The following is a 16144-nucleotide window of genomic DNA, read 5'->3' as shown; positions in this document are numbered from 1 at the left end:
AGAAGTTAATATGCGGCTCCTTGCATAGGCACCGACTCCGGGGCTGGAGCTACAGGCACCAACTTTCCAATGTGCTAGGGGATGCTCACTGCTCAACCCCTGGCTTTGCCACCGGCCCCACCCCTACTCCACCCCTTCCTGCCCCCTCACCTGAGCCTGCCATGCCCTCGCTCCTCCCCCCTAGAGCCTCCTGCACTCCACGAAACAGCTGGTCGGGAGGTGCAGGCAGGGAGGGGGAGGTGCTGATCGGTGGGTGCGAGGTGCTGAGAGTGGGGGGTGAGTGGGGGAGCCGATGGGGGGGCCTGCTGACATTACTGTGGCTCTTTGGCAATGTACATTGGTAAATTCTGGCTCCTTCTCAGGCTGAGGTTGGCCACCCCTGCTCTATGCTGAGAGGAAAGCGCTCTCCTGTCAGCATAATTACTCCACCTCCACAAGAGAGCGTCTCCTACCGACATAGCGCCGGTGTGGACAGTGCTTAGGTCGTGCCGCTCAGGAGGACGTCCTTTTCACACCCCTGAGCAACATAAGCAGAAGTGTAGACCTGCCATTATTGTTTTGTAGTAATACCCATCACCATGACAGCCGAGCACCCCCTACAGAATTACATTAGCAAAGTGATGTCACTAGTTGATTTTTTAAGCATGTTTTCTTTCCTAGGCTTAGAACTTTTGTTCTGCTCTTGTTTTTAATATACATGTTTTGCTTTTAAAGATGCAGAATGTAAGAAGAGAGATGAAGTATCATTTTTGGGGAGCAACACAGAGCCACACCCTGGCTGATGTCATGGGGTTCTCAATTAGCCCCAAATTCATGTTTTATTATAGACGTGCATCTAAATACTGTCCATGCCTAGAGTCTGGTTTCTCCATAGAGATATCCAAGGGAAGCTGTAGCATGCAAAGACACTCTACCATTAAGGAGCTATACATTGTGACAAAGTAGAATCAGTTGAATGTTTGTATACTGGTTAAAGAGGGAGTTAGTGTGTATGATATAACTAGAGTAAGAAATTGATAACAACCTGCAACATTCTCATGGTGGTAAAAGAAAAAAGCTGCAGAACCAAGACATAAGTGGAGAGGGAAAACCCCAAAGGAAGGTGAATTTAATACAAATGTGTGTTTAAAAAAAAATATATATATATATATGCATCCTATTTCCAGCTAATTTGTGCACCAGTACTGTAAGCAAGTTATTAAAATCTGCATCATGTTCACCTTTAAAAACAAGTCTACATTTTGAGATTCCAACAATAAAATTAAGTTTATTATAATGTTTTGATGTCCAGTTACACAGATACGGAAGAGAATAACACTTGTCTTACATTTGTAATTAATAGAGAAGAGAAAGCAGGCCTGAGTCTCCTACTAGTAAAACCAGCTTTTTCATCTTATAATGCAATTTGCCTATACAAGAGATTTTACCTTTTAGATCCATTTTTAGTGGAGGATCTTTGTTATTTCAAAGAGTTACTTATCTAACAGAATAAGAACACTTTGATAAATGGCATTTGTTTTCTCTGATGCAAATTTTTCTTATTGCTCTGCAAGCCTATGCTAAGAAATTAACTAAATATTGTTTTTCTTGTGAAATAGTTAACATAATGTTATTTTCTAAGGAAAGCACTTTTATTCTTTCAGAGCACTTACTTTAGAATAAAGAGCTTTGATTTCCCCCAACCCCTTTAGAGAATATATTAAGATATAAAAAGAATGTACAATATGTACTACAATAGTGTTATGATTTCCATACATGGGTAGAGTTGTCTTTTCTTCATTATAATTGTTTATGCTTTGCTTCTGATTTCTCATCTATTAGGTCTTTGAATCCCAATTTTTCCAATGGTTCCTTAGCCATAAGTTGCCTAAATAAAAAAAAAAGCATAAGCTGCAAAATGAGCTTCGTTACCAACTTAGCAATATGAATATCTAATTCAGTAGCAATAATGTCACTTAAAACAATATTTACTTTTAAAGGGTCCAACAGTGCTGCTAACCGCATACCCCTATCCATCTCCCTCAAGCTCCCAACACCTCACAAGATATCAATTCAGGAACAGCAATGTCCAGTAAATGCTCTGTTGTCTGGCCAGAGCTTTTCCAGTGAAATGTGTTAAATATCCCACACTGCAAGACAATTGGCTATTTAGGAATTGAGCTGAGTCTTGGAAATGCACAATAAGAGTAAGAGCTGATTTTCCAAGATAGCTGTAGAAACTGCTAAGTGTGAAATGCTGCATGTCTATGAAAAGTAGCACTATTTTACTATAATGGAGGCGTGAAAACCACCATATGTCCCTTCAAAAAGAATTTCAATACCCCCACCCCCCCCCAGTTGAATAACTCAGGAACAGGTTAACTTTTTAACTTTAAGCATGGTATGGATGTGATCCACAGTGAGGACAAGTGTCATTGAGGTGTCAGAGAAAATTGGTTCCCAAGAAGAAAGAGCTGTGTGCATCTGAACTCGCTATATATCACAGTGACACCGGCCCTCCAAGAGGTCTGAGTCCGTGATGACTAAAATTTGAGCTAATGCTGTTAGAGTTCTCCAAGTCTGTTTTTAAAGGGGATACGTGCTCTTTTCATACTTCCATGACTCAAGAAAGGCACTATGTGAATGCCTATGTGAATTCACTTCTGATGCTTACTGATAGCCAAAGTGGGTGTGGTCACTGAAGCTAGCTTTAAAAGGTCACCTTTGTTTCAAGTGGAACTAGCAACAAGAAAAAAAAGGGAAAATCAGTCACCTGCAATATCACAGGCGAATACAGTCACGCACTCAAAGAACGACACTCTGGCAATGATGCACACATGTGCCAGCCTCACACCAGTGAGCCTGGAGTGAAAACTCATCTGCTCAAGTGCTTATAAGAGATTTACTTGCCTCTCCATTCTGCATTCTAAATATTCCTTTGATTCCTGTCTGCACAAAGCATTCTCAAAGCTATTCTCTCTCAGACACTTCATGAATGCCTCTTTAAATCCTTTACATTCACCTAGAACAGAAAACAAATTTAAAAACAATTAAAGAAAAAAGAAAAAAGCTGGAGTGATGTTCTAGCACTGATACAAATTGTAAGGGAGACAGGGGCAGCTCTGCGTATGGTTGGACCCTGGCCCCCTCAAGCTGTTTGTGAGTTCACAGACCAACCTATATGAAAGTCTGGACCTGATCCTGCAAACTATTACGAGTGAGCAGTTAACTCTATGCAGTCAAGAACCATGAATCAGCACCCAAAACGCGATTTATAACAATCTTGTGATTTTTAAGGCAAACAAATTCGGAGTCTTATTTGCCTTCTGGTGTTTGAGCCTTTCAGGGGTCCTGTTTTCAAGCTTTACTCTGCAACCAGGAAGGCTGGAGAGTTTCTGTTTTTCAGTGAAAGCTGAGATTCTCATGTGAAAACCTAACTCAAGGGGCTGGGGCTGTGAGATGAATGGCTAGTATCACAAGATGTGCAATGTCAGGAGAGCTGGCAGTGCTGAGTACTGCGCTCGCTGTCAATGGGGATCGGCAGTACAGGCCCATGGGTGGTGAATTTGTTCCACAGAGGTAGGGCCCTACAGAGTTCACGGTCCATTTTGGTCAATTTCATGGTGGTAGGATTTTTAAAATCACAAGTTTCATCATTTCAGCTATTTAAATCTGAAATTTCACAGCGTTGTAATTTTAGGGGTTCTGAACCAAAAAGGAGTTGTGAGGGGGAGGGGATCACAAGGTTATTGTAGCGGGGGTTGCAGTACTGCTACCCTTACGTCTGCGCTGCTGCTGGTGGGGTACTGCCTTCATTACTGGGTACTCGGCCAACATCCACCACTCTCTGGCTACTGAGCTCTGAAAGCAGCACAGACGTAAGGGTGGCAATACCACGACACCCCTAAAACAACCTTGTGACCCCCCCCCGAAACTCCCTTTTGTGTCAGGACCCCCAATCTGAGAAACACTGGTCTCCCCCGTGAAATCTGTATTGTATAGAGTAAAAGCCCACAAAAGATCAGATTTCATGGGAAGAGACCAGATTTCACTGTGCAGGGCACGTTTTTCATGACTGTGAATTTGGCAGGGCCCTACACATAGGACCGGGCAGGCCCCCCGAGAGCTGTGATGGCGGGTCACCGGGGGGAGGGGACCAGGGCCTGAGGCGGAGGGCGGGCTGCTCGGCGGAGGGGGGGGGGGGCACTAGGGGACCGGGTTGAGGTAGGTTGTTCTGGGGGATCACTCAGTGGAGGGGGCGGGGGTCATCCGGCGGAGGGGGAGGGGCGGGATGCGCGGGGGGGGGGTGTCACCCAGCGGAGGGGGAGGGGCTGGCTGCGCGGAGGGGGTCACCCGGAAGAGGGGGTGGGGTGGGGCGGGCTGCCCGGGGGGGGTGGTGGCCGGGTGGTGTGTGTGTGGGGGGGGGGCAGACTAGCTCCAGGCCGGGGCACTGGGGGCGGGGAAGGGCCCGATCCCGCTGCGCACCGAAGTGATCCAGGGGGAAGGCGCCCTTGTCCGGCGGCCGCGGCGTGAAGCTCTTGCTCCCGAAGGTCATGGCCGTGGACATGGTGCCGCTACCGGGGTCTCTACCGGGTCCGGCGGCTGGCCCAGGAGGAGTAGCCGTACTAGCCGAGCGCCGAGTCAGGCCGGAGCCAGCGAGTACCGAACGAATCGAGCGGGAGCCCGCCCAGCATCGCTCTCCCAGGCTTCTGGCCCCGCCCCCGCAGGGCCGCGCTCCTACTCCCAGGCCAAGTGAGCCGGGTTGCATCGCTATGGCAACACTATCAACCCATCCCATCATTGCTAGCGTAGAGTGTCACCAAGGCAATGGCCTTGCAGTGGAAACACCACTGTGCAATGACATCATCTGACAGTGACATCAGCACCGGCTGCGCCAAGAATGACATCACTGCGGTGCCAACCCCCGTGTTGCCATGGCACCTCCAGGCCTTGTGTCACCATGGTAACGCCAGCATTCCATCTTCATGTCATGGATGGGCACTGAAGTTTGTTGGCCCAGTGGAGCTGCTTCCTTCCCGGACTGTGGGCACGAGGCCCCTGGGACCAATATGAATCCAAACACACACGCCTGGTCCCTCTCTGCACTTCCCCATGAGCGCTCACTGCCCACCAGCCACAGCCAGGGCCTGTCTTAGTACCCCCTGGGCTCTTTCACACTATGGAGAGAGTTCCACTCCCTCAGCCCCTCTGCTAACCTAGGCAGCTTAGAGCAGTCTGGAAAAATCTGTAAGTAGCAGCGGTGGTAAAACAGGTAGAGCCCTGTGTGGATACAAAACTTGTATCTGCATCCAATCCATGATCTTCAAAAATGGTCCACAGATATAAAGCGGATATTGGCGGATTTGCAGGGCTCTAAAAACAGGGTTTAAAGTGCACCACAACAATCTGGCTCGCTTGATTAATTGATTTTGGCCCAGTCTGTGTCCTCCCATCCTGCTACTTTAAGCGCTGATCCTGGAGCACTCAAGTTTTGAGCAGGGTACCAGAATTTGGACCTTTATACTCATGTGGGCCCACCGGCCAAGAGCAGACGGGGGCTGGTCCAGAGAGGAACCAGTGCCGTGGCTGCATAGCTGTGGCACATATGGAGCATCAGGCCAGGCCTGTGTACGGTGCCCACTGTGGTGGGCTGCCCCAGGCACCAGCCCCTGCTGCCCATCCCAAAAAGGCCATCCCTGGTCCCAAGGGTGCCCCAGATTTTCTAGTGCCTAACGCAGCTGCGTAAGGCTGCGTATGCCTAAGGACGGCCTTGAGGGGAGATTGGGTAGGTGGAGTTTCTGTGGACCCAGATAGACCAGGAATGCCCTTGTCCTTGCTCCAATTAATCTCAGTGAAATTAACCTTTTCTTCTTCATAAAATCAGTTATTTTCCTAATATGCCTCCATACTCTTTCTCAGCTGTTATTCCAAATCCAACAGATGAGAACAAATTCCAGGGAGAATGTGTTTAGGGAAGGAAAATGAGGAAAAACTAGTCCAAACAGCTCTTTAGTGGAGACAACTCAACAGTAGGGTTGCCATATTCAAACATTTAAAAAAGAGGACACTCCACGGGGCCCTGGTCCCGCCCCTGGCCCTGCCCCAACTCCGCCCCTGGCCCCACCCCAACCCCGCCCCTTCCCCAAAATCCCTGCCCCAACTCTGCACCCTCCTCTGAGCACCCCGTATTCCCCCTCGTCCCTCCCGCTCTGATCTTGGTTGGGGGTTGCTAAGTGCTTCCCTGCTCCCCACTCGCCCTGCAGTCCCTGCACCTCCCCGCCCCTGCAGCCTCTGTGACCCCTGCTCCCCACTCGCCCTGCAGTCCCTGCACCCCCCCGCCTGCCCTGCACCCCCCTGCCCCTGCCTGCCCTGCTCCTCCTCGCCCTGCAGCCTCTGCACCCCCCATCCCTGCAGCCTCTGTGCCCCCTGCTCCCCACTCACCCTGCAGCCCCTGCACCCCCCGCACCCCTGCAGCCTCTGCACCCCCTGCCTACCCTGCCCCTGCAGCCTCTATGCCCCTGCCTGCCCTGATCCTCCTCGCCCTGCAGCCTCTGCTCCACCACTCACCCGGCAGAGGGAGAGCTGCGGGCTCCACGTGGACTCAAACACTGTTCTGTGCTGCTCTGCGGGGGAGGAGGGAGGGGGAGGGACTCTGGCTGCTAGAGGCCCCAGTGGCTGCGAGCGGCTTTCAATCAGGTCCCGCCATCCAATCAGCCGAGCCGTACTCTGCATGAGGGGAAGGGGGAAATCCCGGACATTTCTACTTGATTAGAAATCCCCCCCGGACGGCCATTTAACGCTGAAAAAGCCGGACATGTCCGGGGAAACCCGGACGGATGGTAACCCTACTCAACAGAATTTATGTAACAACCGAACCACCTAATTGCTGAATCAGCGGTATTATTATTATTGTCTGTACTTTTCCAAACTGGCATATTTACTAAAAGGGGGCCTGATCCTGAAAGGTATTGAGCACCCATCATTTCCCTTGATTTAAGTTGTGCACCACCTCCTCTCAGGATTAGATCAAGAGGACTCAATTTAAAAAATTGCCTTCAAGGCAATATAAGTATATAATCGCTGGTGAAGTGCTTTGAGAGCCTTTGAGAGAAAGGGATTTGAGAGTTGAAGTTCCTGTGAAAAAGGCTGCAGAGGTTACACACAACTTCTGCTCTAGGGAACCGTCAAGCTCTGAAAAACTTCAAGGGGTGAAATCCTGGAGTTTTCCCATTGATTTCAGTAAGGCCAAGATTTCACCCAAGATGTGTGTACCACAGCAAAGTACTTCCTCATCTTCCATAAACCCTTAGCATGCTCAGTCACACACAATTTACCCTGTTTCCCCGAAAATAAGACATCCTCCGAAAATAAGGCCTACTTACAGTTTTGCCTCTCGTTGTAATATAAGGCATCCCCCCGATAATAAGACCTCCCCGATAATAAGGCATCCACCGATAATAAGGCATTTTTCATTTCTGAAAAATAAGACATCCCCTGAAAATAAGACCTAGCGCATCTTTAGGAGCAAAAATTAATATAAGACACTGTCTTATTTTCGGGGAAACAGGGTAATGCCAAGAGCAGGTGTAACTCACACACCTCCTGCGTATGGTGTTCTGTCCCATCTAGTGGCGCCAAGACGACCACTTAGAGAGAGATTAATGAGTCTGCTCTACAGCCTTAGCGACAGGGCCAGCTCCAGGCACCAGCCTGGCAAGCAGGTGCTTGGGGCAGCCGCTCCCGAGAGGGGCAGCACGTCCAGGTGTTCAGCGGCAATTCGGCGGACGGTCCCTCACTCCCGCTGGGAGCAAAGGACCACCTGCCGAATTGCCGCCGCAGATCGCGATCCCGGCTTTTTTTTTTTTTTTTTTTGGCTGCTTGGGGCGGCCAAAACCCTGGAGCCGGCCCTGCTTAGCTAAGAGCCATATGGCTTTTAGCTCATGCAGTAGAGGCTCATGCACTAAGCTGCAGAGGTACCAGAGTGGATCCCGCCCGCTGATGACCAGGGTCTGTCAGTGTTACCCAGCACAAAATTCACCTTCAGAAATGAATGAGCTAATACCTTCTAGTGAAGGATGGAGAAGCTGTAAACTATGCTTTGTTGCCTGATTAGTTGATAACAGCACAGATGCTTAGAGATGGGGCAAAATTATGTAGTTCATAACTAGACAGCCTTTTTTCAAAGTTCAGGACTGCTTGGATCTTAAGTTTTGAATTGAGCCCATCTCTACAGAACATGAATAAAGTCAAATAAATACACCAGCAGCAACTCCTGGGAATGGCAGCCATGCTGTGTATTGTATGAACATTCTCAGCTCTCATTCTAAAACAAGACTGAAAAATGGTGTTGATTTAACCCAGATTTGGTTAAAGCAGGTTTTTCATCTGTTGACTTTCTTTTAATTAAATGAGTGAGATAAGTAGAAAGCATTTCAGGGTGAAGAAAAACAGTTGCAATTGTTAAGAGAAACTATTACAGAAATATTACCTGCAGCACCATTTAAAGTGCTTTTTCTTTATGCTTTGATTGCTTTCCTATTACCATACTTGAAACTGTAAATGGAAAATTACACAAAGTTGTATTACATAAGCAACTGTTTTACACAGCTTGAAATACGAGATTTTATTTATCATTATGTTTCCAGGCCTATGAACAATAGATGTTTTTATTATAAAGTAAATAGCACTTTTCCACTTGACTTCATTATAATACTTAGCAATAAAAGAGAGATGTTTCTCTCTCATAAATATATGCAACATGATGCCTCCTGGGCCTCAGAGGAATAAACACATGACAAAAAGCTTTGCTTTTTCTGAACGATTTTAATTGACGTATCAAAGTATCTGATTTTACCAAACTGCCTGAATTACGTTTCATAGCTCCAGGCTTAATGGGCTGGGTTACTGCCTCCCTGCACTCCCCATAGTGAAAGTGGAGAAAGGGGGATCAAAGGGAAAGATCCCATTGTGAAATTATTTCCTGATCAACAGGGGACAATATGTCTCTGTCTTTTGGTTGCACCTGAAAAGTTTTGTTCCCCTGCTACATAATTCCCCATCTAACTTAGGGCAGTTAGTCTTTTTAATGACCCAAACTTGAACTTGGTTCTAGAGGAGGTTGTTGGTTTATGTTTACTTAATTTATTTATTGCAGGTATCTTCTAGAGTTTCCAGTAAAGATACCAATTGTATTAGAATTGCATATAAGCAGTTTAGTGGTTCATTTTTCCCAAGGGTATAAAATGAAGCCAAAATTAGATAAGCAGTGTGAAAAAAAGGGAGTGCCAACCCAGGAGCAAATCAAGCTAACTAGTTCCTTCAATACTTTCTTCTCTGTAAAAGTAATGCTGCAAAGTAACAAGATGATATTGAATTAAATGCTTTTCCCACATTATCTCTTTCAAGAAATATGGTAAGTGAGATTCCCTGAGCTGAAAAGATCTAAAATAGCTGTGCTATAAGAATATACCGATTGAACATTAGTACCAAGATTTTTGAAAGCAACTAATGCTTTGGGTGTCTCCAGTTTGGGGTTCTCAGTTCAAAGCACCTTATGTGGAGAGGTGCTCAACGTTTTCTGAAAAGCGGGCCACTTTCTGATGCCTCAAGTTGGCCACCCAGAAACCGAAGGTCCCCAAACACTAGTTACTTTAGAAAATCTGGACCTTCACCTTTCAATTTACATTACTTTGCACATGTAAAAGATTTCCCCATTACTTGAATTAGTGTTGTTCTTTAGATTATACGACCCACAATAATACTGAAAAATTGTTGTTGTTTTTACAAAAAGATTGCTCAGTAAACTTTTTGCCAGGAATTGTGTTTATTTGATGGTTGTACAGACATAGATTTAGGAGATTGTCACATTTTGGGGTTCAACCCAGACCTGTGAGAGGTTGTCACCACCTGCCCTGTTGCCCTAGGTGCCTTAAACACTCTGCTACCGTGGCTCACAACCCGGACACCAACAGCCAGCAGACAAGCATGCAGTTCCCTGAATATCTGTGTGCTGGGCAGCCCAGGTTAAGCTCTCTCTGACCCTAACAGCCTGCCTACAACACAACAGCCCCCCCCTGCTCTCCACCAGCTTTGGTTACTACTTGTAAGGTGACCCCAATGCACCCCTAGTCCCAAATTTCCCCCAAACCGTCTGCCCTCAAGTGTCCAGCCCTCTTCTGGAACACTCAGAAGTAATAAGGTTTGTTGCTATTTGAAGAGACCAATATACAGTTTATTACTTTAGCTGGAGTTAACAATCCCTTCAATTCAAACAAAACACTTGGTTGGTTTAGATTAAAAATAAAACAAGTTTATTAACAAAAAGAGAGAGGTTTTAAGTGAGTTCAAGTAAAAGGGAGAAATACAAGTAGGTTACAAAGCAAATAAAAGTAAAATATACTTTCCAGTGGCTATGACTTTACAATCTACTGCCTTAGTTCAAGGTAGATTTCTTACCGATCTTTTTCTTCCAAGCAATGGATAACTTTCTTTCAGTCAGGATCTTCCACAGAAGTACAAGGTGCTGGTTTCCCTTGTCTTCCAAGGTGAATGATCTTTGCCTAAGCAGGTTTCTCACCTATATTCAGTTCCCGAGGCTTCAGCCTCTTGGTTAAAGGCCCATCTTTCTCGGCTTGCAAGAACTCTGTCCCCTTGTGTCTGTCCAGTGATGGATGCCAAGATGGATGCTTCTTTCTCATTATATCTTCCCAAACTCACTGTGACCAAAGCTGTTCTTTGCTTCGTATGGACTTCCCATCCCCTGGCTGGTTTATATGTAAATGGGGCTTCCATTGTTTTTTGGTCCCATCTTGTTTACATTTATGGGTTAACTTCCTTCTTCTCTGGGAGAAAACCCATTTCTCCCCATGTTTGGTCACAGACTTTAAAGTATAATATCATTAAGTATCCATAATTCCTCATACAGCGTTAAAACATTAATATCATTGTGAAATGTATCACCAGTGTGTAAGTAGTTTTCATAAAGGACCTTACCTGATAATACAGTAATAGTGCTTACAATTAGTAGATTCAATTGCTTATCATCTGAGGTTCAGACCTCCGCAAGAGGCTATCTCCCCCACTCAGTAGGGTTGATGGATTTGTTTACCTTTTACGTAAAGGTGCCTTCATTGTGTCTGCCTGATGACCAGGCTGGTTGGACAATCAAATACACTTTCCTTTATCTAAGGCAGGCTGTGCTTATGCATTGCTTGCCAAACAAATTTTAGGAACATAATTCTAGCACATATTCATAACTCATTGTACACGGCCCATACATACATCACACAAGAATATTCATGATCAGTTAGTTATTAGTTTTCCAATGATATCTTATATGATACCTTTTAGATACAGATTATGATTACAACAATGTGTGAGGTATAGTATATGAGGCCTGACGAGTTGCTGACAGAGTAGTGAACGGCCAATGGGCCGCTGTGTCACAGAAAGCATACATGTTTCAGCCAGTTAGAGTTAGCTATGATACCCTTTTATAGCTACCAAGCACATGTACAATATAGAACCCAAATCCTGAACTGGAATCCATTAGCTTGGATCCCAGTGAGATCTTGCACTGATCCCAGGACTGTCACTAGCACATCCCATTGCAGGGACATAGCCTTACAGCACGGAGATTCAAAATACCAGGTACTTAATCTGATAATATTTTGTAGGTCTGATCATGAAGTCCCTGCTTGGGCAAAACTCCTAAAGACCTTAGGGCTTTATCTTGGAATAGTCGCGGGAAATGCGTGCTTGCAATCAAATGAACAAGAACAAACACATCAGACATGAATTTGATACTAATGTTCATTCTTTATGAAAAGAAGAAGCTGAGAAAAAAAGCCCTGGCAAGCTGTGACAGACTGTCAGCGTTCCCTAATGCCGATCTGGAGAACACCCCTCAGAGAAAGAGCAATCCATGGCCATTCAATCCTAGGCCTTGCCCTGACACTGCAGCTACTCCAGGGTTCTCAGTGGGGCTTTCTGATATGTATTATCATCTTATTTAACATTTGTCTTGTGTTACAGCCTACAAGCCAACCAGGTCAGGGCCCTATTATGCTTGGCACTGTACAAACTTAGAGAGAATGCTGGATCATTCTCTCTCAAGATTCAGCCAAAGCAGCACCAGGAATTGAAAGAGAAAGAGAGAAAAGAGCAACAAAGAATAGTCAGAATGTGCAGAAAGTTGCCCAAAGTCACACGGTGAGTGAATTTGCAGAGCCAGGAAGAGAGGTTTTGACCCTGAGCTCCCAATTCTAACCACTAAAGAATGCTCCCTCCTTCCCTACATGGACTCACACATAGGGACATTTTTTGGAGTCAATTGAACCAAAGTCTTAGCTGCATTTAAGATACAGGTTGTATCCCTGTCTCTGTCTCCATTATCAACGGGGGGTGACCAGGAAGAAACTGCTGAATCCAAACACAAGGAATTCAACTCTGTAAAGAAATATCTGACTAGATCAGTGGTTCCCCAACTTTAACAACCTGTGAACCCCTTTCACTAAAATGTCAAGTCTCATGAACCCCCTCCTAAAAATTAATATTTCCAGGGATATTCTCCTTGACCTGAGTATAAATTATAAAAGCAGTGATCTTGGAAACATAGATGCTGTTTTTATGACATGCTTATTACACACTATTTATTATTAATTATCAATTATAATTTATGGTGACGGTATTTTTATTACATTATGAAAACGGCAACACACTTCCAAGCTCTCACTTTCGTAGCTTGTGTCACTTTGAATAAGCCTGTTATAAGACAGGGCTCCTAGGTTTCATCAAGGAGTATCAGATATGAAACAGCAGGAAGGTATTTAAGAAGCCAACTCAAAGAGTTCCTCCTACACAAGCATTCAGGTCTTGAGCAATCCAGGCAAACACCGCTTGTTACAACAAAGCTTAAACTTGTTCTTGATAATAATTTTACAAACAATACTAGCTGCCTATTTAATTTTAAAAACAGCAAAAAATATCCACCCCCCTTTCCATTTCTTATAAGGAGTCTTGAAGTTTAAATCTCCTCAGTGTGACAGAGATGCTTGCTTTGATCTGCTTAGCTCTTGGAAGTCCAGGAGCTCTGCGCTGCTGATCCCGCGCTGCCCAGGGTTCCTAGGGACAGCTCTATCTGCCATTAGGGAATTTTTTCCCCAAGAACCCCCTGTAACATTTTGCGAACCCCAGTTTGGGAACCACTGGACTAGATGGATATTTGTCTGTTAGAATGTGGCCTGAGACCATCAGCTCATTTCACATAGATTCTGACTGAATCTCAGATGACTATTATTTTGAGTTACTACCATCCTGGTACAATTCTGAGCTGCTACCATTTAAATAGGCAACCTGCAGATGAAAGATCCTATATCCCATGATCTTTGAATTCAACAGTCTCCCCAGAGTCCACAAAAGCATGAAGAAAAACTCTTCATAATTCAACCTCCTCAAAAATCGCTTCCCAACTCTTAACAATCAAAAGAAAAATGTCTTTTCTCCTTGGCAAAAATTAAGATTCACAAGTCGCACCTCTACCATCAGTAACAATGGTTTATACTACAAACAGAAACTATAATGGGCATCCCCATCAGTTCTGAAATCCCAGGATCTCCTGTTTGCTTTGTGGCTATGAGAGACTGAATGAAGAGCAAGATTGATGGTCCTGAAAGCAGCAGAGCTCTTGCGGGAGATATGTTGTGAAGGGGGTGCCAGCAAGCACATGGGAAGATTGTTACAAACCCAGGATCTGCATGCGTCCAGCTTTGTTTCCCTATGGAGCCTAGTGCGGGAGGCAATTTACCAATCCCATTTGCTTTTCCAGTTATCAGAGCCATCACACACAATATATCATGACTCCCACTGTCAGATGCACAGAACATGGACATGCAGCTAGCGTTCTTGGAAAATCCACATTAAGATAATCATTTTCAAAAGTACTTTGAAGACTTTCTTTTCTAAGCAGACTGATTTGACAGTTAAATGATGTGACTTGCTTGTGCCACAACGTATGTGTCAGATACTTAGGATATTAGTCACTTATGCCTTTAAGAAATAAATAACAGGGGCACAGAAGCTGAGGGAGACACAGGTGGGATCTCATATACTCTGGGAATATACCATTACAGGAAATGGAAAGAGGCCAAGGTTTGAGAGCTTCCCCCTCGTCCCCCCCATCAGCATTTGTCAAGGTGAAAGGAATCCATAACAGCAAAGAACATCGTGCTTTTTATCACACCAAAGTCTTTTTAAAATGTTAACATTTAATAGGGTGTTCCCATGCTTTATATATTTCAGATAACAATGCATGGGCTGGTAGGCATCACTACAGGTTGTAATTCGGCTGAAAAGTCTTGTGATGTGTATGAGTTGCTTGAGGTTCACTCTCCTGGTTTATTACATTATCAGGATTCATTGATTGAATTACAGCCTTATAATAGCTCTCTCCCTCTGCATTATCCTACTATTATTGTGGTTGTTATTACCCTAGCTCCGATTAGAGGATTATATGTCCTTCTCAGGGCAAGCACACAGAAATTAGGTAAGTGTGGATGTTTAATCCATTGGCCCAGTTTCTACAAGAAATGCATGAATCATTTCCCTGAGCTGCAGATAAAATGGCATGTGTCCACACAGTAAAATTTGGTCCCTGGGGGTTGATGCTCCTTCCAGCGTGTGATGGTGGAGGGGAAAAGAAGCTTCGCAGAGTGAGGAGCAACGTGTTCGGATTGCCTCTGAGGCCTTTCCACTCAGCTTTATCTAGAACACCTTATCCAGTTCTGGAAGAACACTTCATCCAGCTCCCCAGGGGTCCAAAAAACTCCATTCGAATCCAACTCTTCACTCAGGTGACTCTGTTAGGCATGTGACAGCTCTCCACCCAGGCTGGCCAGGCCCAGACACAGGGGGTTTGTGATACCACAATTTCAATTCATGTCACACGCTACACAGTTTATATTCATCTTTCCTACGACTAACATCTATACTTCTTGCATTTAAGGACCAATTACTTTGCAGATTGTGTAAGGCAAAAGTTCTCACATAATCATTCCCTGCTATGTCTGCACTTATCCAAGGATCACACTACAGGTTCTTAAGTCAGTGGGAGTTTTGCCTGAGAAAGGCTTTGGCTCTGTGTAATTACAGAATGTAACTGTAGTGGTTAGGAATCAGGTACTATCCTTTACAATAGTTTGGGACCCCTTTAGTGGGTCTCCCTATCTTCTATTGCAGAAGCCACCAGAACCCTAACAGGGCAATAGCTAGACTTTGTATGTTTGTGTATCATTAGTAAACATGAATATTTGGAACCCAACTGGGTCCATGTGGTTTCCTCGTATTCTTAATATTGTGGAGAGAGCAAAGAGTTAGTAGGATCCATCAGCACATATCTTCAGGCCACCATAGACCACGTCTCTAATGGGAGCTCCATCCGTCAGAAAAGGGTACTTTTGGGAAGGTCCATTAAAGGAAATAAACTGAGGACGGCTTGCATAACGGCTTGACAAATCTTCTGAGTGATTTTCCCATCCATATCTTCCCTCTTTCTTTCCGCACACCTTGACCAGAGTCTACACTTCTTCGGGTTATTCCCTTTTTGCCATAAAACCCCTTTGATAATAAGCATCTAAGAGCGGACAGGGATGTACAGTCGCCTTTGTTAATTTAGTTAGAGTTTATTGATTCAAGCTGCCTTTGGCTGATGTAGTTTTATTATTAATAAATAATCAGCATTTTCCCATCCAAGCAGCTCACACCCTGAGGCTTCTGAGGCCCCTAGCAAAAGTATTATTAAAATTAAAGATTTCTAAAGGGCTCTACTACAGCACGGCCTAATAATCAAGCAGAGTCTACAGCCGATGTGAAAAATACCCTGATTTGGAGAATATTTTATATAGAACCAAATCGGCTCCTGTCTTGGCCCCAGGCAATAGTTAAAATTCATGGCACCCCAGGCTATTTTGTAACAATTTGTTTTGCAGAATACATTATGTCTCCAATGAGTCTGAGAGCTAGATTCACTCTGCTGGACACAAAGGAATGGAATGAGCCTTTGCGTGGTGCTGCACCAGAGGGGAGCATTACTTCTTGGACAATATCGGGGAATATATCTGGGGATTGCTGATGCAATTGCCAGTAGCAACTCCATAGGCTGATGCTGCCT

At 45.1% G+C, this 16144-nt stretch overlaps 1 protein-coding gene across 1 annotated transcript; it reads right to left on the bottom strand.

Moving 5' to 3' along the window:
- Positions 1-1245: 1245 nt before the first annotated feature.
- On the bottom strand, positions 1246-4641 carry LOC117884443 (cytochrome c oxidase assembly protein COX19). The gene is made up of 3 exons (XM_034784847.1): positions 4465-4641; positions 2890-3001; positions 1246-1867 (listed from the first exon to the last, which is right to left on the bottom strand). The coding sequence occupies exons 1-3, from the start codon at positions 4544-4546 to the stop codon at positions 1780-1782; spliced, it is 282 nt and encodes a 93-aa protein (XP_034640738.1). The 5' UTR covers positions 4547-4641; the 3' UTR covers positions 1246-1779.
- Positions 4642-16144: the final 11503 nt, after the last annotated feature.

This window comes from Trachemys scripta, chromosome 10 (assembly GCF_013100865.1).
Source record: "Trachemys scripta elegans isolate TJP31775 chromosome 10, CAS_Tse_1.0, whole genome shotgun sequence".
NCBI lineage: Eukaryota > Metazoa > Chordata > Testudines > Emydidae > Trachemys > Trachemys scripta.
This window is presented reverse-complemented; position numbering and strand designations above follow the sequence as displayed.

What these genes read in the sequence shown, in the direction of transcription:
- LOC117884443 (XM_034784847.1), bottom strand. Translation starts at nt 4,546, where the DNA reads ATGTCCACGGCCATGACCTTCGGGAGCAAGAGCTTCACGCCGCGGCCG. An exon ending in CTTCCCCCTGGATCACTTCG is followed by an intron (nt 3,002 to 4,464) that starts GTGCGCAGCGGG and finishes TTTCTGTTCTAG; the next exon opens with GTGAATGTAAAGGATTTAAA. An exon ending in TTAGAATGCAGAATGGAGAG is followed by an intron (nt 1,868 to 2,889) that starts GCAAGTAAATCT and finishes TTTTTTATTTAG; the next exon opens with GCAACTTATGGCTAAGGAAC.